General features: G+C 42.5%; 1 protein-coding gene and 1 non-coding gene across 5 annotated transcripts; one reads left to right on the top strand and one right to left on the bottom strand.

The window, feature by feature from the left end:
• Positions 1-3464: 3464 nt before the first annotated feature.
• haus2 (HAUS augmin like complex subunit 2) lies at positions 3465-12781 on the bottom strand. 4 transcript variants are annotated; one of them, XM_046309327.1, is made up of 8 exons: positions 12620-12779; positions 12207-12331; positions 9141-9236; positions 8844-8913; positions 8546-8678; positions 8268-8376; positions 7832-7955; positions 3465-4477 (listed from the first exon to the last, which is right to left on the bottom strand). In XM_046309327.1, exons 2-7 carry the CDS (start codon positions 12291-12293, stop codon positions 7839-7841), a joined length of 612 nt encoding a protein of 203 aa, XP_046165283.1. In that variant the 5' UTR covers positions 12294-12331; positions 12620-12779; the 3' UTR covers positions 3465-4477; positions 7832-7838. The 4 variants fall into 4 exon arrangements, with proteins under 4 accessions (XP_046165283.1, XP_046165282.1, XP_046165284.1 ...); XM_046309326.1 differs by lacking the exon at positions 3465-4477 and adding an exon at positions 7448-7700; XM_046309328.1 differs by lacking the exon at positions 3465-4477 and having other exon boundaries at positions 7448-7955; positions 12207-12315; positions 12620-12781.
• trnat-ugu lies at positions 4408-4479 on the top strand. Its single transcript has one exon. It is a non-coding gene; the product is annotated as a tRNA-Thr (tRNA).
• Positions 12782-14454: the final 1673 nt, after the last annotated feature.

The raw sequence follows: 14454 nt of genomic DNA, 5'->3' as shown, positions 1-14454 counted from the left end.
GTTTGACCCATGTGAACGTGGCCAAAGACATGACTGAAACAGGAACAACATTTTCTGGGATTATTGTATACAGTGGATATATAGAATTGAATATGATATGAGGCTCTCTCACTCTCTAAATTGATTGTACCAGTGGTGGTCGGTGCCGTTTAAGATGAAGGAGGATGATTATTGTTTTTATGAGCATGGCCTTATTTCTATTACAGTATATTGGATGACTGCCATTTATATTCCATTCACTCAATTCAATGTAGGATCGATTGGTTTAGGCTACTACACGATACTCAAATGTTCCCTTACCCATGATAAGGTTGCTACAACCTAGCTTATGAATGAAAGTCTACATCGTAGGTGCCAAGTCGAGAGACATCTTTGTTATGCAGGTGAGTGAGGACCCAAAAGCGACTTAACAGAAACTGAGTTTATTAAAGTCCAAACAGAGAAAACATAATCCTCAATCCTTAACAGGAAATGTCCAAACAGGGAAAACATAAATCCTCTTAGTTGGGGAGAGTTGCAGGGCTGCGGCAACAGACTGCAGGTCCCTTCGGGTAGGCGCGGGCCGTAGAGGATAGAGACACCTGCTCACACGCAGTATCTGAAGACGAGGCAGAATACAACAGAACGGAACAAGGGTACAGCAAACGGCAAACAAGAATCCGACCAGGACAGAAGCAGAAACAGAGAGAGAAATAGAGACTTAATCAGAGGGCAAAATAGGGGACAGGTGTGAAAGAGTAAACGAGGTCGTTAGGAGAATGAGGAACAGCCTGGAGCAGGAACGGAACGATAGAGAGAGAGAGGAATAGAGAGAGAGAAAGAAACCTAATAAGACCAGCAGGGGGAAACGAAGAGAAGAGAAAGCACAGGGACAAGACATGACAATACAATACATGACAATCTTAGTAATCAAGGTGACAGACATTGACACATTCAAGACCGCCTTTCACAATCTTGCCTGCATCTAGCTGATCTAGGATGTAATCATTAGTCCAACAGTTAAAAACAGGATTTTCTATTGGACAAATTTAGGTATGTTTATCCCTGTTTTGTTCCGTTTGCTTCCGTTTAAGAAATGTTTTTCAACAGAATCGTCAGAAGGAATACACTATTGAAAACACCCAAACACAATTCACTTTCAAAGCAGCCACATACAAACAGCATGAGCCCTTAGATCGTTGGATAATTATGTCTCGCATCTACACGCTCTCCTCCTCTCACCTTTTCCCTTTGCTTGTGGACTTCGGTGCACAACACATCAGCTGTCTGTGATCAGGCAAAAAAAACTTTACAAGCCAAATCTTCATATCATAACCGCTAAGCGCTACACACAGCCTACACTGTTGTCACCATATTAGCTAACATCTAGGCAACATAGCTACTATAGCTAACACTTTAGTAAACCCGCTACAATAATGCAGTACAGTGTACAGTTAGCGAGCAGATTAGCAGTTTCACCGGCAGGCCCCGGTGGAAATAAATTCATAAAACCAAAAGCTTACCTTGACAAGGAAGAGTTGCACTGTTGGAGAGCCATAGCTAGTTAGGTAACATAGCATCCCTCTGATTGAGCCGGGTGTTTGAGTAGGCTAAACTAACTAGCTGCATTCACTAGCTAAGTATATTCAAGTTAGATTTTAAAAAAAAATCTAGCTCTCTCTTGCTCTCTTGTTTCTCCTTCATGTTTTAAGAAATTAACTTGTAAAAATAAATGTAATATATTGTCATTCTCTCACTTTGAGTCAACTACTCACCACATGTTATGCACTGCAGTGCCAGCTAGTTGTAGCTTATGTTTCAGTACTAGATTCATTCTCCGATCCTTTAATTCAGTGGACAAGAGCTCTGATAGGTTGGTCCCTCAGAAGTTGTCATAATTACTGTGTAAGTCTATGGAAGAGGATGAGAACCACGAGCCTCCTAGGTTTTGTATTGAAATCAATGTACCCAGAGGAGGACGTAAACTAGCTGTTCTCCGGCTACACCATGATGCTACCCTACAGAGTGCTGCAAAGCTACTGTAGACCTTCATTGCAAAACAGTATGTTTTAATAAATTATTTGGTGACGTGAATATACACTGCTCCAAAAAATAGTTGAATGTGCTGACAACAAAATCACACAAAAATTATCAATGGAAATCAAATGTATCAACCCATGGAAGTCTGGATTTGGAGTCACACAAAATTAAAGAGGAAAACCACACTACAGGCTGATCCAACTTTGATGTAATGTCCTTAAAACAAGTCAAAATTAGGCTCATTAGTGTGTGTGGCCTCCACGTGCCTGTATGACCTCCCTACACCGCCTGGGCATGCTCCTGATGAGGTGGGGGATGGTCTCCTGAGGGATCTCCTCCCAGACCTGAACTAAAGCATCCGCCAACTCCTGAGCAGTCTGTGGTGCAACGTGGCGTTGGTAGATGGAGCGAGACATGATGTCCCAGATGTGCTCAATTGGATTCAGGTCTGGGGAATGGGCGGGCCAGTCCATAGCATCAATGCCTTCCTCTTGCAGGAACTGCTGACACACTCCAGCCACATGAGGTCTAGCATTGTCTTGCATTAGGAGGAACCCAGGGCCAACCGCACCAGCATATGGTCTCACAAGGGGTCTGAGGATCTCATCTCGGTACCTAATGGCAGTCAGGCTACCTCTGGCGAGCACATGGAGGGCTGTGCGGCCCCTCAAAGAAATGCCACCCCACACCATGACTGACCCACCGCCAAATCGGTCATGCTGGAGGATGTTGCAGGCAGCAGAACGTTCTCCATGGCGTCTCCAGACTCTGTCACGTCTGTCACATGTGCTCAGTGTGAACCTGCTTTCATCTGTGAAGAGCACAGGGCTCCAGTGGCGAATTTTCCAATCTTGGTGTTCTCTGGCAAATGCCAAACGTCCTGCACGGTGTTGGGCTGTAAGCATAAGCACAACCCCCACCTGTGGACGGCGGGCCCTCATACCACCCTCATGGAATCTGTTTCTGACCATTTGAGCAGATGCATGCACATTTTTGGCCTGCTAGAGGGCTCTGGCAGTGCTCCTCCTCGCACAAAGACGGAGGTAGCGGTCCTGCTGCTGGGTTGTTGCCCTCCTACGGCCTCCTCCACGTCTCCTGATGTACTGGCCTGTCTCCTGGTAGCACCTCCATGCCCTGGACACTACGCTGACAGACACAGCAAACCTTCTTGCCACAGCTCACATTGATGTGCCATCCTGGATGAGCTGCACTACCTGAGCCACTTGTGTGGGTTGTAGACTCCTTCTCATGCTACCACTAGAGTGAAAGCACCGCCAGCATTCAAAAGTGACCAGTGGTCTGTGGTCACCACCTGCAGAACCACTCCTTTATTGGGGGTGTCTTGCTAATTGCCTATCATTTTCACCTGTTGTCTATTCCATTTGCACAACAGCATGTGAAATGTATTGTCAATCAGTGTTGCTTCCTAAGTGGACAGTTTGATTTCACAGAAGTGTGATTGACTTGGAGTTACATTGTGTTGTTTAAGTGTTCCCTTTATTTTTTGGAGCAGTGTATTTAGTATAGTTCTGTCTAAAAATTATAACTTTAATGTTTCATTATTTGTATTTTTTATTAAATTCACTGAGGATGGTCCTCCCCTTCCTCCACTGATGTACACACAACTATGATTTAAGTACGTGAGTGTGTGATATGGGGGTTGAAGACATGTTTATTTCATAAACTTTCATAAACAATGGCATGTTACAGGGAAATACACTTTGGATGCACCTCCTGAATGGCACAGCAGTCTAAGGCATCTCAGTGCTAGAGGAACCATTGCAGACCTTGGTTCAATTTCAGGCTGTATCACAAGCAGCCATGATTGGAAGTCCCATAGGGTAGTGCACAATTGGTTTTATTTATTTAACTAGGCAAGTCAGTTAAGAACAAATTCTTATTTTCAATGACGGCGTACCCCAACCAAACCTGGAAAAAACAGGGGGGAAATGGTGCACCACCCTATGGGACTCACAATCGCATCCAGATGTGATACAGCCTGGATTTGAACCAGAGCCTCTTGTGACACCTCTTGCAGTGACATGCAGTGCCTTGGACCTCTGCATCACTCAAGTTAGAGCTCTGCCAGGCCATCATTGTAAATAATTGTAATTTTATATATATTCCATTTATAGTTTTTTTATTATAAACTTTTGTAATTAGTTTGCTAGCCAATACACGACGGTGGTGGCAAAATCGGACTGAACAGCGAAAATGTCCGACATTGGCACGCAGCTTTCGTTTCCACAAGATAGCCTTGCTAGCTGAATATGTGCGGTGTAGTTAGACATAGGAAGTGTTGGTTATTTCGAATTTGAAGTAAAATAGTCCGAAATGGCTCTATGACATCACGTGATCAAATGCCAATACATTCTTACCTCAACAACCGGCTCCATAGCTCAGTGGTAGAGCACTGGTCTTGTAAACCAGGGGTCGCGAGTTCGAACCTCGCTGGGGCCTGAAAGGAAATTATAGCTTTTAGGTAAGGGTCAAGAAAGGTTTTCTAGTCATCATCCCTTATCGCGAATTTGTTGTTCACCGCATGTTATGTTTCACAATTGCCACATTTTGCAACAGTTTCCAAAATAGCAGTTTGGGGAACAGTCCCCCTACAAAGCTAAAAGCTGACAACTTGTGGTATGCAGCAGAATAGCACATGCGTGAACGCCAACCTCCGTTTTTACAACCACACTTTATATAAGTTGTAGGTACTGTACTGTAAAATGCTAATAAACACAATGTCAATAAACACAGCTCAATCGTAATTTCACCCTCCACAGTTTTTCTTAACCACCGTGCTTCTACATCTGCATTGCTTGCTGTTGGGGTTTTAGGCTGGGTTTCTGTACAGCACTTTGTGACAGCAGGTGATGTAAAAACGGCTTTAGAAATACATTTGATTGAATTGGATTGACTTACAATACTAACAATGCTATATTTTATTTAACTAGGCAAGTCGCTTACAAACAAATCCTTACACTATATCCATAGCAAAAGCTGTGGTTATTGTACAGAATTCAATTACGCTAAAGAAAAGTCTAAAATAGCCCAAGCGTCCCACTTTTCAAATTCTTCAGTCGATGACACCCTGCTCATATGAATCAGCCTGTCTTTATGAGAAGGAGCCCTCATCTGCTTTGAACAGGTTCATTGATATGCCAAGCATTAAATCACAGATCTAGTGCCAGGCCAATGGTGTGTATGTACACATACAGTGCCTTCGGAAAGTCTTCAGAACCTAGACCTTTTCTACATTTTGTTACATTGTAACATATTAAAACTTTTTCTACACACAATGCCAGATAATGACAAAGCAAAAACAGTTACATTTTTTGGCAAAAAAATATAAAAAATTCACATTCAGAAAAATATTCAGACCTTTTTCTCAGTATTTTGGTGAAGCACCTTTGGCAGAAATTACCTCATTGAGTGTTCTTGAGTACGACGCTAACAGCTTGGCACACTTGTATTTGGGGAGTTTCTCCTATTCTTCTCTGCAGATCATTTCACGCTCAGACAGGTTGGATGGGGAACATTGCTGCACAGCTATTTTCAGGTCTCTCCAGAGATGTTCGATCGGGTTCAAGTCTGGGCTCTGGCTGGGCCACTCAAGGACATTCAGAGACTTGTCCCGAAGCCATTCCTGCATTGTCCTGTTGGGAGGGGGAAATCTTCACCTCAGTCTGAGGTCCTGAGCAGGATTTCATCAACGATCTAGCTGGACTTTGCTCCGTTCATCTTTGCCTCAATGCTGACTAGTCTCCCCTTGCCGCTGAAAAACATCCCCACAGCAAGATCCTGCCACCACCATGCTTCATTGTAGGGATGGTGCCAGGTTTCCTCTAGAAGTGATGCTTGGTATTCAAGCCAAAGAGTTCAATCTTGGTTTCATTAGACCAAAGAATGTTGTTTCTCATGGTCTGAGGGTCCTTTAGGTGCCTTTTGGCAAACTCCAAGCAGGCTGTCATATACCTTTTACTGAGGAGTGGCTTCTGTCTGGCCACTCTACCATAGAGGCCTGATTTTTGGAGTGCTGCAGAGATGGTGGTCCATCTCCACAGAGAAACTCTGGAGCTCTGTCAGAGTGACCATCGGGTTCTTGGTCTCCCCCGTTTGGCCGGGTGGCCAGCTCTAGGAAGAGTCTTGGTGGTTTCAAACTTCTTCCATTTAAGGATGATGGAGGCCACGGTGTTCTTGGGGACCTTCAATGCTGCACCTCGACACAATCCTGTCTCAGAACTCTATGGACATCTCCATTGACTTCATGGCTTGGTTTTTGCTCTGACATGCACGGTCAACTGTGGGACCTTATATAGACAGGTGTGTGCCTTTACAAATCATGTCCAACCAATAAAATGTATCACAGGTGGACTCCAATCAAATTGTTGAAACATCAAGGAGGATCAATGGAAACAGGATGCGCCTGAGCTCAATTGAGTCTCATAGCAAAAGGTTTTACTTATGTAAAGAAGGTATTTTTGTTTTTTATTTTTAATATATTTACAAAAATGTCTAACAACCTGTTTACACTTTGTCATTATGGGGTATTGCGTCTAGATTGCAGAGGATTTTTATATATTTAATCCATTTTAGAATAAGGCTGTAACAAAATGAGGAAAAACTCAAGGGGTCTGAGAACTTTCCGAAGGCACAGTACATAGTGAACAGCAAGGAAACAGATTGTTACATTCACTTTATTGCTTTTGGCTCTGACTCTACGGCTCTCACAATCATAGACATATATCATATAGTCATATGATAGATGGGAAGTTTAAAAAATATTTTCATGTGCACTGTACAAGTGTATATGTCTGAATTTATGGATCTTTTTCCAACTCTGCTTTAGACTATTTGTGTATTTCAGTTGTGTCCACAAAGTCTTGGCAATAAAGTAGGCTCTTCACTAGTATTTTCCCTCTCTTGTCCTTATTCTCATCTCATAAACACCCATCAACAATGGAATTATGTGTGTGTTTGATAGTTAGAGAGAGTAAAGTGTAATTCAGAGTCCACAGACGAGATAGCCCCATTGTGATTTCGTTTTTGTTGTACTTTTACCCCTCTTTCTCCCCAATTTCGTGATATCCAATTGGTAGTTACAGTCTTGTCCAATCGCTGCAATTCCCCTAAGTTCCGACGTCAGCTTGCAGACGCCTGGCCTACAACAAGGAGTCGCTAGAGTGCGATGGGACAAGGAAATCCCTGCCAGCCAAACCCTCCCCTAACCCAGATGACGCTGGACCAATTGTGTGCCGCCTCATGGGTCTCCCAGTCACGGCCGGCTGTGACACAGCCTGGGATCAAACACAGGTCTGTAGTGACGCCTCAAGCAATGCGATGCAGTGCCTTAGACTGCTGCGCCAATCGGGAGGTCTCATTGTGACATAGCTACTCGGCTCCATCGTCCGCAGGGTACGAACAGTCCAAATATTAACAAGATCAATTTATTTACAATAATATCATTAATTAGAATCAAAATTAACATAAAAAAAGCACATTAAGGGGAATGTTGTAAAGTAACACAACACCCATTCTCTCTGAATGAGACATTTGTAAAACATTTTCAGAACACATAATCCTCGTCATGTATAACTGACAAATGTCCATTGAAGCGTTCTGAAAGGTTTGCCTTGGGTTGCGTCCCGATTCTCCAACCTTCTCCCAAAGTGTTTACTTGCACACTACAATTTAAAACAATGGATTTGAAAGCAGTGGATTAATGTAAACATTGGCTGTAGGGAGTTTCCACCCTTGTTGAATCCATGACAGGCAAGTGCACACTTCAGGAAAAAGGTGAAGAATTGGGACTCACCTTGCTCTCAGGTAGTGATGTCATTGATGGAAGTGCTGCTGTTTTGACTTCTCCACTGTAGAATCTGTTTAGAGAGTCTTTCCACCTCTGTCACCTGGGCTAGGAGCTGAGCTATGCCATTGTTCTGAGAAAGAGAGAGTACAAAGTATAAAATTAACATGAACAATCACAGTACAGTATTAACAATAACATGGGCCATTCTGGCTCAGACAATGCTTACTTACTACCATTAGCTAGTATAAATTCAACAACCTGAAAAGTGTGTTATTATTCTGGGGTAAGGGGTAGGCTTGTAAAATAGAGGATAAAAAGGGGTCAAGAGGAAGATACTGTACAAAACGTAGCTACATGCATTCCACTGAACACAACCCATGGCAGAGTTTAGGACTTGCAATACATCTGGCCTGGAGATAGGGTTTTGACTGAAAGAACTCACCAGATTGCTCATGGAATCATCAATGGTGGGAATAGAACGAACAGTGCTTATCTTTGCCTCCAAGTTCTCAATGAAGTCCACCACCATCCTCATGACCTCCACCACATATCTATAAAACAGGACCATCATTCCACTGTTAACTGGGAGAATACAATTCAAAAAGGTACACTCAGCAATATAACATCACAAAACACATCAGGGCATCTTCCTGTGTACAGAATTCAAGAATATTGTAAACACAGTGTTGTCAGTGCATGCAAAAATAAAAGGTAGCTCACCTGTGAAGATCTGCCTCTACGGGCAGGTTAGTCTGACACAGTGGTTTCATCAGTCTTCGGCGCAGGCTTGCCTGTTCTCTCAGCACATCTTGTAGATGGGAGGTGAATTGCTGCAATGATGTAAACCTTTGACCTATAAGAAACAAATTCAATTATTAATTTATGACCAGACAATTACATCAAAGTCTGGCTGTCCCTCCAAACATTAAACATGTTTGTATCTGACAATGTTGCTACATACTACCTACCTTTTGAATCTCAAGACGCCACAAAGGAAAAGTACCACATCCCCACTTACTCAAATAAAATTTGTGAGTGACATCTGCGCTTTCTTTTTCCAACTTCAACAACTCCATTTCTAGATTGATCTAAAACAAATAGAACTAAGTTAGGTAAATGCATATCTCTGCATCAAACAGGACAGGTGTCTGGCACCAAACCAGGATTGTAGTCACTAGGCACCAAATGGAAGAAAACGGACTGGAACGGGGAGGGACTACCTGAACATGTCCAATAAATGTCCAATTGTTTTCTTGCTAAATGTATTGCTATTATGTGCACTAATTAATACAATAATACCGGTTTGTAACGTTACCTTGTCAAGCTCCCGTTCCATAGTGATGAGCTGTTCAGCTTCCAGGAGATGTGGGGAAAAGACGTGGGGTTCTCTAGGGACAGAATCAACATCCTCCTGTAAGGAAAGAGACTTAGTGTGATGGCCTAGGATATCGGTAGAAAAGCAACTACAGTGCATTCAGAAAGTATTCAGACCTTCACTTTTTCCACATTTTGTTGCATTACAGCCTTGTTCTATAATGACAGAGCATACCGTCTTTTATTACTATTATTATTTTTTACAAATATCATATTTACATGCGTATTCAGACCCTTTACTCAGTACTTTGTTGAAGAACCTTTGGCAGCGATTACAGCCGCCTCGAGTCTTCTTGGGTATGAGGCTACAAGCATGGTGCACCTGTATTTGGGGAGTTTCTCCCATTCTTCTCTGCAGAGCCTCTCAAGCTCTGTCAGGTTGGATGGGGAGCGTTACTGCACAGCTATTTTCAGGTCTCTCCAGAGATGTTTGAACGAGTTCAAGTCCGGGCTCTGGCTGGGCCACTCAAGGACATTCAAAGACTTGTCCCGATACCACTCCTGCATTGTCTTGGCTGTGTGCTTTGGGTCATTGTCCTGTTGGAAAGTGAAGTGAGCCCTCAGTCTGAGATCCTGAGCAGGTTTTCATTGAGGAGTGCTCTGTACTTTGCTTCGTTCATCTTGATCCTGACTAGTCTCTCAGTCCCTGCCTCTGAAAGACATCCCCACAGCATGATGCTGCCACCACCATGCTTCACCTTAGGGATGGTATTGGCCAGGTGATGAGCGGTGCCTGGTTTCCTCCAGATGTGAGGCTTGGCATTCAGGCCAAAGAGTTCAATCTTTGTTTCATTAGAACAGAGAATCTTGTTCCTCAAATCAAACCTTATTTGTCACATGCGTCAAATACAAACGGTATAGACTTTACTGTGAAAATGGTCTGAGAGCCCTTTAGGTGCCTTGTGGCAACTCCAAGTGGGCTGTCTTGGGCCTTTTACTGGAGTGGCTTCCATCTGGCAATTCTACCACAAAGGCTTGATTGGTGGAGTGCTGCAGAGATTGTTGTCTCCACAGAGGAACTCTGGAGCTCTGTCAGTCCTATCGAGTCTCATAGCAAAGGGTCTGAATACTTATGTAAATAAGGTAATAAAACATGAAAAAAAAGATCTAAAACCCGCTTTTGTCATTATGGCATAGTGTGTGTGTGGATTGATGAGGAAAAATAAGGATGTAACGTAACAAAATGTGGAAAAAGTGAAGAGGACACTCTTCTTCAAGGGTACCCAAACAACCCTCCTAGAGATGGCAACATTCTCGAATAATTCTGCTCAAAAAATATTATCTAATTAAGCTATAAGGCCTAAGGAGGTTTTAGTATATGGCCAATACACCACAGCCAAGGGCTGTTCTTATGTATGATGCAACGCGGAGTGCATGGATACAGCCCTTAGCCATGGTATATTGGTCATATACCGCAAAACCCAGAGGTTCCTTATCACCATTATAAACTGGTTACCAACACAATATGAACAGTAAACAAGTAATTTTGTGTCATATCCATGGTATATTTAGGCAATAAGGCAAGAGGTGTGGATTATGACCAATATACCATGGCTAAGGGCTGATCTTATGTATGACAACACAGAATGCATGGATCCAGGCCCTAGGGGGTTTGTGGTATATGGCCAATATACCATGGCTGAGGTGCCTTATCACTATTATAAACTGGTTATGTAATTAGACCAATAAATCGTATATTTTTTTGTCATACCAATGGTATACGGTGTGATATACCACGGCTTTCAGCCAACCAACATTCAGGTCTCGAACCACCAGGTTTATAATTAAGCAATAAGGCACGGGGTGTGGTATATGGCCAATATACCACAGCTAAGGGCTGTTCTTAGGCAAGATGCATTGCGGAGTGCCTGGACACAACCCTTAACCGTGGTATATTGGCCATATACCACAACCCCCTGAGGTGCCTTATCACTATTATAAACTGGTTACCAATGTAATTAGAGCAGTAAAAATACATGTGTCATAAACATGGTATACGGTCTGATATACCACTGCTGTCAGCCAATCAGCATTCAGGGCTCGAACCACCCAGTTTATAATCTCTGTTATACCAAGGTGTAGGTGTGTTTTTGCACCAGGTGAAAGTTGATTGCATTCATTTTGGGTCCTGGTAGTATATGATGGGAAGTTCAGATATTTTTACTGACTCTGATCTTTGACTCATTCAGTCAAAAGAACAAATCGTTCGACTAATTTCTTTCATTTGAGTCAGTTATGCCCAGAGCACGCATGACCCCCTGCCCATGAACGATGAACATAAAACTCGAGAGGCATGATTCTACAAGCCTCTCGTTATGTATTTTAACAAAGGTGGCTTATTGGAGCTGTCATTTGTGACTGAGACTCGGAAACGTGTCTAAACAATGCACATGTGTTGATTGCTAGGCATACCAATAAGATTGTCTTGATACTTTTGAAACGAGGTCTAGTTGGGGTGGGTATAATTTGTGGAACGTTCCAACAGGAATCTGTTCCAAAAACGTAAAGTACAAGGTTGCCAACAAACAACGCATATACAAAAGTAGCATGATCAATTCACCTAGCTAACTAGCTGCTGAATAGGCATAAACTCGCCACGTAGTTTCTTCTTCATGTTTGTCCATTGGCTACCAGAGTGAGGACAGACATTTTTCGGAATAAACGTGGTGAGTGAAACACTTTGAAATAGCACACTCCGTACCCGGTATCTTATTCCGCCGCGATACAACTTTGTATGGGTTGTTTGTTGGCAACCTTGTTATTTACGACGTTTTTGGAACAAATTCCTGTTGGAACGTTCCACAAATTATACCCACCTGTCTAGCTGTGGCTGCAGTCAGACTAGATTGTGAACGACTCTTTGCGGAATGTATTTGTTGACTGCAGTGAGGGTGATAAGCAGCGCAAAGTATTTTGCGAACTGCAGGCCCCCATAATAAATTAATTGCATTCACTCTTGCACCATGCCCGATGAATTAGTTAACACTCCTGCTCGGCATGCACTCACCTGGGAAAGAACACCCGAGGCGACGCATCTGGTCAAAAGACTTGCAACTGGTGTCACTGAATATGGAGCAATGTCCCACGGATTCATTCGTAAGAGCGATGGGGTCAACCTTAGAAAATATGTAGCTGTAAAAAAGCAAAGATTCGTACTCAATATAAACAAGCGAATCTTAGTTAGCTAGCTAACGTTATATAGTGCTGTAGCTAGTTTAGTGTCCATTAACGTTTACACACTCGGATTCGCAGAGGCTAGCAATGTTGTGCTAGCTAACGTTACTGCTAGCTAACTGAGAAAGCAACCTTTGTCTACGTTAAGATAGAAAACCTAATTTTACCACATTCCCACAACTACTAGTTTAGTATATAGCTACCCATATACACCAACATTTTACAGTGTAAGTCCATTTGTCTTACCAATTTTCGACAAATACTTTTTTCAAATTTAGCCCGCGGATGTTGTTGTTCCTTTGGTGAAGAAATGACTTCCGGACTTCCCGCTCTAACGTTACTGTAGTGATGTGCAGTTCACGAACGATTCGTTATTTTTGAACGACTCCTTTTACTGACTCAGGTCATGATTCGTTTTTCTCAGTGACTCGCTCATTTTAGTCGTTCGTTTGACCTGAGTTTGCTAGATGATACGCTCCTCCAGCAGTGGCTACAGAGATGGTCTCCAGACTATGGCATATGCGCGCAGGAAAATAGCTAATGAACATAGAAAAGAAAAATATACATGTTTTTAACTAATTGATCGGGCATGGTGCAAGAGTGAATGTAATTAATGTATTGAATGTTATGGACACAGCCTCGAACTCGAACTAATCGTTGTGGGCCTGCAGTTCGAGAAAGCCATTGCGCTGCTTATCATCATCAAGCAATGCTTTCCGCCAAGAGTCGTTAACAATCTAGTCTGGTTGCGGCCTCAACTAGACTCGTTTCAAATGTATATAGACAATCGTATCTGTATGCCTAGCAATCAAAAATATGCATTATTTAAACACTGTTACAAGTCTGTCACAAATGACAGCTCCAATAAGCCACCTATGTTGAAAGACGTAAATGAGAGGCTTGTAGAATCATGCCTCTCGAGTTTTAAGTTTATCGTTCGCAGACAAGGGGTCATGCGTGCTTTGGGCATAACTGACAAATGAACAAAATTAGTCGAAAGATTAATTGTTTTGACTGAATGTGTCGAAAAGATCCGAACTTCCCATCACATTGCTGCCAATACGCAGAGCCGGCAAATGTGGGTCAGTTCGTTTAAAAGAGATGGCTCATTTGGCTCCCAAAAGGCTCTTTGTTCAAAATGCTTAACAATTAGTGCTGAGCTATTAACGAATATTTCGCTTTTTTGGTTATTAAACAACTCATTTACCGACTTCTGTTAAATTACTTGAATTCCATGTATTTTTTTATGTGCCGTTTCTCTAAAGATAAATCATGTCAAGGACTTTGTGGGACGCTGGGTTGAAGGGAATTCTAGTTTCCATGAAGCGAATATTCAACCTCGTTCAGCGCATAAATGTAGTAATTAAGCACTATGACTATAATCCATTGCGCCATTGTTTCCGGCTAAAGAGATTTAGACAACGCGAAGCGAGATGTTTCACTCGCCAAAATTAGTCCAAAATAAACCCAATGCGTTTCTATGGGTTTATTTTGGACCTGAGCTTGTCGCCTGCCTTCCACTTTTGGGACACCGACTCCCATTGTCAGACATGATCGTCTCGTCATTGTTCATAGATCTCTGGACTGATACGCCTGCTAAATTCTGTAAAATACACACGAGAGGTGAATTTAGCCTACACAACAGAACGACGAGAGGGACAGACAGTTCGTGAAAGTATACCTTATCTACTTTGAAGAACTAGTAAAAAAAATAATAGTCAGACAGCTCTGCAGTACAATAGGCAGGCTAGCTAAATAGGATGACTAAAGACAGTATTTTCCATGTTTTATTTAATCATTTAACCAGGCAATTCAATTAAGAACAAATTCTTATTTACAATGACGGCCTACCAAAAGGCCTCCTGAGGGGATGGGGTCTGGGATTAAAATTTATATGACAAAACGCACATCAAGACAAAAGACAACACTACATAAAGAGAGACCTAAGACAACAACATAGCAAGGCAACAACACAACATGGTAGCAGCACAACATGGTAGCAGCACAAAACATGGTACAAACATTATTGGGCACAGACAACCGCAATAAGGTAGAGACACCCAAAGCAGCCACAACTGTCA

This window comes from Oncorhynchus gorbuscha, linkage group LG17, assembly GCF_021184085.1.
Source record: "Oncorhynchus gorbuscha isolate QuinsamMale2020 ecotype Even-year linkage group LG17, OgorEven_v1.0, whole genome shotgun sequence".
NCBI classification, from domain to species: Eukaryota; Metazoa; Chordata; class Actinopteri; order Salmoniformes; family Salmonidae; genus Oncorhynchus; species Oncorhynchus gorbuscha.
This window is presented reverse-complemented; position numbering and strand designations above follow the sequence as displayed.